This window comes from Cyprinodon variegatus, unplaced genomic scaffold (assembly GCF_000732505.1).
Source record: "Cyprinodon variegatus isolate N-32 unplaced genomic scaffold, C_variegatus-1.0 Scaffold317, whole genome shotgun sequence".
Lineage (NCBI taxonomy): Eukaryota > Metazoa > Chordata > Actinopteri > Cyprinodontiformes > Cyprinodontidae > Cyprinodon > Cyprinodon variegatus.
Genome location: NW_015150770.1, coordinates 383650 through 390271, shown reverse-complemented (window position 1 = coordinate 390271; position 6622 = coordinate 383650). Strand labels below are relative to the sequence as shown.

The following is a 6622-nucleotide window of genomic DNA, read 5'->3' as shown; positions in this document are numbered from 1 at the left end:
GTCCCGATCCGATCCACGTATCGGATCGGGACAAGCCTAGATTAAATCATTTCTTTAAACTTAGAAAAATCAACCTCCCTGCTCTGTGGGGAAGCTTTGGTTGATTGGATCCGACTTTTGGATCTAACTGCCTTTTTATTCATTCAGGGGACATTTAGATACTGTTCCCTTATTGAAATGATTCCCTCATCATCCCTGATCTTTAGAAGTCTGTACTCTTCCTTTGGTTTAAAACTGTTTTAGTATCAGACAGAAAACATAAATGCTCCAATCTAACAAAATACAAGAAGGTAGGACCGTCATCCATGTCTGGAAGGAGTTATAGAACCATGGAGAAAACACGGAACGACATGGATCAACCATTAATGAGTTCGTCTCACATTCCCTTAAAAAGAAAAATATACAACGAACTAAAGAGACGAACGGTAAAAAGCAGGGTCAGACATGGCGGTGGAGGTGTGATGCTTTGGGCTGTAATTGATGAAACTATGAGTTCTACTATTTAGCAGCTGTTCTTGAAGGAAAACCATCAGCTGCACCGTAAAGAAACCAAACCTCATCCCTGAAAGATCGTTTTTTCCCTTCAGCTCGGCTCAGACGGTGGAAAAGCGTTTCTCCTAAATCCATTCAGACCAAACTCAGAATCAGCAGGGAGAATAAACTCTAAATTAAAAACAACTTTATTACTCTGGACATGAAAATGATTAACAGAGCAGTACAGAATCTTTAATAAGGACATATTTGTTTGTTTTGTCACTTAAATAAATACAATTAAGAAATAAATCCACACTGAAACAAGGAATCTGACTGTAAGTAACACTGAACTAGTGAAACTGTTTAAAAAATCATAAGATTGTTTACAGTAGATGTTAGAACTGCGCTATGATGCTGCAGAAATCATGGAAACCAGCCTGAAAATGGCTCCTGTTGCACCGCCTGCTTATAAAAAAACACAAATCCAGTAAAGCCTCAATCATTTGGAGAAATAAAAATAAAAGGACAAACATTTATAGAATATCTGACTATCATAGAGAAATATGTGAATCGTTGAAAGATGAGATTTCAGCCATTGTAAAACATTAATTGGGTTAGTTTGACTCAAACTGGGAATGAAGGCTGCAGCGTGCGACACTGCAGAGACCAGATGCAGTGATGTAATGAAAAGAATGTCCCTTCTGCTCCTAAAGTAACAAACTGAATGCTTTAATGCATAAAGGAGTCCATCAGTGATTGTATAAACAAAAACCTTTTAGATTAACTTAGATTTGATTCTTTTATTTATTTTTTTCTGCTTTTCTTTGTCTGATATTCGAATTATTTTTACATCCAGTTTGTTTCTGTTCCCCTTCTGTCAGTCTGAGTTGAATCTATTTCATAGCGATGCTCTGTGAGCTGCAGACGCTGACGATGCTTAAACGCCTCCACGCGTTAGACGCCTCCCGTCCGTCACGCCGCCTCCTCCCCGCTGACGCTCTGTGTCTCCGTCTGTCCAGATCCCCAGCCTCAGCCACAGCGTCATCTCTCAGACCAGCTTCCGGGCGGAGTACAAGTCCACGGCGGGGCCGACGGTTTTCCAGAAGCCGGTCAAGTTCCAGGTGGACATCACGTACACGGAGAACACCGGCGCCACCAAGGAGAACGGCATCTACTCCGTCACCTTCACCCTGCTCTCAGGTACACACAGAACATGCAGCGTGTTAGGAGGAACACGTTGCTTCTATGCTGATAGAATAATAAAACCAATCAGTAATAAAGGACGTGTTTTCTTCAAGGGTCGGTTCTATGAATGTTTGTGCAGAAACAGAGAAACCAGCTGTCCTCCTGACATTTATGGAGACGGCTGAGTCTTTATTTCTGATGATTTGAACAAATGTTCTGGATCATTATCCAGCAGAACCGGACATGTTTTCACAGAGCTTGACAAAAGATTAAATTCAACCAAGTTGTTTGTGTGTTTGGACAAAATGTGGGCCCACAGCATCATGGGACCTCCTTTTTTACACGGCAGACGTGTTTTTCAACTTTAAAATACTTGGTTTTATGGAACAACACAATGTTCAGAATTATAAGGCGGGAAGAAAATATTTTCACAGAAATCTTGTTTCTAAAACATCTCAAGCTCAACCAGAGTGGACAGACGACATCAGGGAACACGGATTAGTTAAATTTAGGTTTTGACTTTGACTAGGCCGTTCTGAAGCCTCCATTGTATCCGCAGACGGATGCTCAGGGTGGCCGTCCTTCACGCAGTCTCAGATCTTGATTTGCCTTTGCTTTAACTCTGAACAGTCCCCCAGCATGATACTGCCACCACCATGTTTCACTGTGGTCATCTTGAGTTTTGGTTGAACTGAAAGTTTGGGTCAGATTCCAGACCGAATGCCTCTGCTCAATAGTTTGGTGACTTTTGAAGGTTGAGACTGATCTAATTTTGTGTATCAGAGAGAAAGAAAAACTTCTTGCATGGTTAAGGTTTTTTTTTTGTTTGGAGAACGAAATTTTAGAACCCAATTATCATTTGAATTCTTCAGATGATGCCTGGGTTGATGGCATTGTAAGAAGGTTTGTGATTTTTTTCTCCAGGTCCGAGTCGGCGGTTCAAGCGCGTGGTGGAAACCATCCAGGCCCAGCTTCTCAGCTCCAACGACCAGCCAGGCATCCAGCCTCAGATATCCGGTAAGTCACTCACTTCCTGTCAGCCCTCCTCCTCCTCCTCCTCCGGACATGCCAGCACAGCCACAGCACACCTCGGCCTCGGAGCAGCCTGGCACACCGCTTTAAGCGCACAACATCGCCCCGTGCATGCGCCCCCTCCCCCATGCCACGGGCTGCACACCAACATGCACAGCAGTGTTAGCCAGCCTCTGTGGAGACGTTTCTAGACCCACAGCAGCTGTAACCTCCCCTCCACAGACGGCGCTGGGCTCAGCAGAAACTCGCTCCGTCAGACAGCCTGATGGATGCTTCCAGCGAATAGTTCAGGATGGGTTCTGATTTTATAGGTTCTGCTTAAAAAGACGGACTGAAGGAAAGAAAGAGTGACTGTGTCCTCCAGGTGTCTCTCTGTTATCTTCATGTCCTCACTGTGTTTGTTTACTTGATAATGGTTCCCTCTTGTGGTAAAAAGCAGTAACTGCAGCCATAGTATCAGTGCCACACATGGGAACCGTTATCAGGACGGCCGTCCTTTACTGTCCACATCGCCGTCCCCCCCACTCTGGCTTGCCTTTTCCATGCCGTCCTGCTTCCCGTCATCCACAGCTTGACTCCAGATCCTCCTGGATGGACTGAATCACCAGCATGCTCCACCGAAAACTCCAAACCATGCTCCCAGCGCCGGCTCAGACCGGACCTTTGTGTGTTTTCTGGTTTTGCTGTCATCTGGATCCGTTTCCGGTCTCAGTAACACGGAATCTGCATGTCCAACAGAACATACCTCACAGCTGTGTCCACATGTGACCCTGATGAACTTCTCTCCGTCTGTCTGTCTGTCTGGTTTAGTTTTTTAACATCAGCTGAAATGTCAGACTATGAATGTTCGGCTTATTCCTCAGAAAGAGACCTTCGACCTGAAAATGGCCAATCAAGCACAGTGTCATGTTATTATATCAAACAATCAGATCAATCATCTCCAAACTTTTTCCACCTTCAATGTGACTTTTATACTGCACAATGTAATAAAACAAACATCAACACTCATAGATCTGGTATGGAGAGAGTTTCGTTCCATTATTGTTGCAAAGAACATGTTTTGTTAATCGAGTTAAAAAAAAGGCAATCTGTAGAAATGAAACTAATAAAAAAAAGGGTTGTAGAGGTTTTGGTTTATATATATTATATAAATATATAAGCTCTCTCTTGACCAATAGAACTGTTGCTCACATCCAGCAGACCAATAGAAATGCGTCTTGTGAAGCATAAACATATTTTTGTAAACTTTTCTTGTAATTTTTAAAAGGGAGAAAAAAATAACTACACTCCAAAGTTACAATAGTTTGGGAAAAAAGTAAGAACTTTTTGGTTTGTAACTCACGGAACAGAGTATTTGTAGAAAAACATCTAGAAATAAAATAAAAACTTTTATTTCTCTCTGCACCTTCAAATCCATAAGTACAATGCAAACATCTTTGAATTAAAATGACCTTCACATCCTGCTCCTAGAAGGAAAATTTTAATTCTTAAAAATATAATTTTTTCTAAAAATATAAATTTAAAGAGCAAAATATGAGAACGCTTTTTTTAAACTAAAATATTTTTTTGAAGCCTAATTCAAATTTCCATCCTATTTGTTTGCAACAATAATGGAATCAAATTCATTCCATATACGTTCTGGTTGAGAAAACATCCTCAGGCCTGTATCCATAATTTAAGGTATAAATGGCGCCTATGATTGACTGTAAAGGTTCCTGTAGAGGCAGAGGAACTGAGCCAAACATTCGGGTCTCTAGAAGGTGTGGTGCTGAAGTTGGTCGCCAGGTGCCCCGCCTGGTGTTTCTGACACTGTCCTCTGCTCTCAGATGGCTCTCAGCGCTCAGCTTCCAAAGCCTCCAAACGTGGTAAGACCCGATCAGTGGGAGGTCCGGTTAAACGGGACCAGCTCTGGCTTTTAACACGTCACAGCAGGCTTCCTGGAGGCTTGTCACCAACACCACCAGCCTGAGCTAACGCGTGTGTCTGAGAGAGTGAGAGGGAGTTTCCATCTTAGCCGCTTATTTTAATTCAACGCAATTTATTTTTATTTAGACCAGAAAATAAAAAAATTTAAAAGGAAATAAATACTTTAGATAACCAAGTCATTTATGAACAACTAATCTAAAAGTATTTATACAAAATAGAGTTATTTTTTAAAACCTGATAGTTAAAAAGGTTCTGTTAATATGCACTTAATAATTTGTCTGCAAAGACAATAATCTAAATAAATGTTTTTTTCTTCTAATCTTTTTGTTTTCTTCATACTTTGAAAATAAGACAGTAACCCAATTAAATTTATTATTTAGTTTAAAGTGGTACAAAGAGGAAAAAAAGTTTTTTACAGTATAAATTTGTGTTAATGAAAGAATAAAAAAAAGAAATAATTCAATCTGTGGCTGAATTCAAATTCATGGGCTGTATCCTCCATGGACCCGTGAAAATAAGGAGAACGGAAGAGTTTTGGCTCTGAATTCAAACAGGTCTAACGTTCTGCGGCTTTCACTGCCGTACGCTCTGTCGCCTGGCAACCAAAAAGTAGGAAATGATGAATACTGGACTTTTTAATACTGCATCATTTTAGATTTACATTTTTTTATTGTAAAGTGAACAAAGACTTCACTCATGAGTATACAGAGTGGAATAAAGGTGACAACCACCGGGAGCATCAACAAATATAAGCTAATGTTATGATATAAAATAGGTAGAAAGATATAAGTAAATCTAAACAATGTATATATAAAAACTATATCTAAAAAATCCCTTATATTCAACAAAAAAAGTACTTAAGCAAATTGTGCAAAAAAGCAATTAAAAAAGTCCCCATACTACAGATATTACAGCCAAACCCATTTACATAGTAACAGATAAAAACTGTTCAATAAATAAAACATTACCGCCACATATCTGACTCAATAACCATTTAAAAAAACTATTTTCATTAGTTTCAAACAGAACTATTCACATATTGTATTATATTAAACTGAACTTCCAATATTCACCACTGTCCCGGGCCAAGTACCTTTTTCCTCTGATCATGGAGCAGCCGGCTTGCTTGGTCTCTAAATGAATCATGGGATATCCAAGGCCGTAGGATACACCGGACCCGTCCTTCAAAACGGGCAAAGAGAAGGACGCATTTATCGGCTGCAAAACTAGGAGCAATGGCATCCGAACAGACCTCCACGTCTTCGGCCTTCGAATCTGGCCTTCGGAGGAAGCATCCCATGAATTAGAATTCAGCCCATATTAAATTGAGAGCTCCAACAACTGATCCTGAACAAAATCCAGAAGGATCTGGAATGAAGAAAGAACTCAGTGGATCAGAACCAGACAGCTGATCAGTGACAGGAAGCAGAGGAAGAGGCTTCAGTTTGTCCTGGAGTCTCACCAGTCCAGATTCAGCTGGTTCCAAAGAGAGGGAACCGGCATTACATCATAGGTCCAAAGTTAGTTTGTCCATCAGTGAACTTCATTAGATTCTAGGTCCAAAGATCAAAAAACCTGAGTCATCACACCTAAACCCAGAACCAGAACCTAGGCCAGAACTTTGACTGAATTTGAGGGGAATTAAAGCAGATCTGGGGTCCGTTTCAAGAACCAGTTTCTAGAAACTTTGAATTTATGAAGCCTAATGTCTGGAACTCTGAGTTTTCGGGTTTCATAAAAACTGCTGGGATTTAGTTTAATCAACTCTAAGTCGGTCCACTTAGAGCTAAATACGTGTTTAACAAGTATGAAAAGCCATTATCACTGAAGCCCTGATTCGACGGGTCACCATGGCGACAGGCAACAGGAAGTGCCTATTTCACCCCACTGGAACTAGACACTTTAATGTAGAATTGGAAAAAAAATGAGAATCAGTGCTACAGCTACAAAGGAAAGGAAAATGGGGAAGGAGAAGATTGCTGCTAGACTTAATGCGTAGGTTTTT

The 6622-nt window shown here is 40.7% G+C and overlaps 2 protein-coding genes across 8 annotated transcripts in view; one reads left to right on the top strand and one right to left on the bottom strand.

Moving 5' to 3' along the window:
- The window catches only part of LOC107090944 (ankyrin repeat and BTB/POZ domain-containing protein 2-like), a 63060-nt gene that overhangs the window by 25787 nt on the left and 30651 nt on the right, over positions 1–6622 (bottom strand). Inside the window, exon 18 of one of the 2 annotated variants that reach the window (XM_015384598.1) lies at positions 1527–1664. The exons of the other annotated variant lie outside the window; for it this stretch is intronic. The gene's annotated coding sequence lies outside the window, so the exon portion shown is untranslated. Of the gene's footprint in view, positions 1–1526; positions 1665–6622 lie in introns of those variants that run through there. 2 annotated transcript variants of the gene reach the window in all.
- The window catches only part of LOC107090945 (serine/threonine-protein kinase BRSK2-like), a 149457-nt gene that overhangs the window by 136582 nt on the left and 6253 nt on the right, over positions 1–6622 (top strand). For all 6 annotated transcript variants that reach the window (XM_015384606.1, XM_015384601.1, XM_015384604.1 and 3 more), the window contains 2 exons: positions 1494–1674; positions 2584–2676. In XM_015384606.1, coding sequence (XP_015240092.1) covers positions 1494–1674; positions 2584–2676 — 274 coding nt within the window. The remainder of the gene's footprint in view (positions 1–1493; positions 1675–2583; positions 2677–6622) is intronic.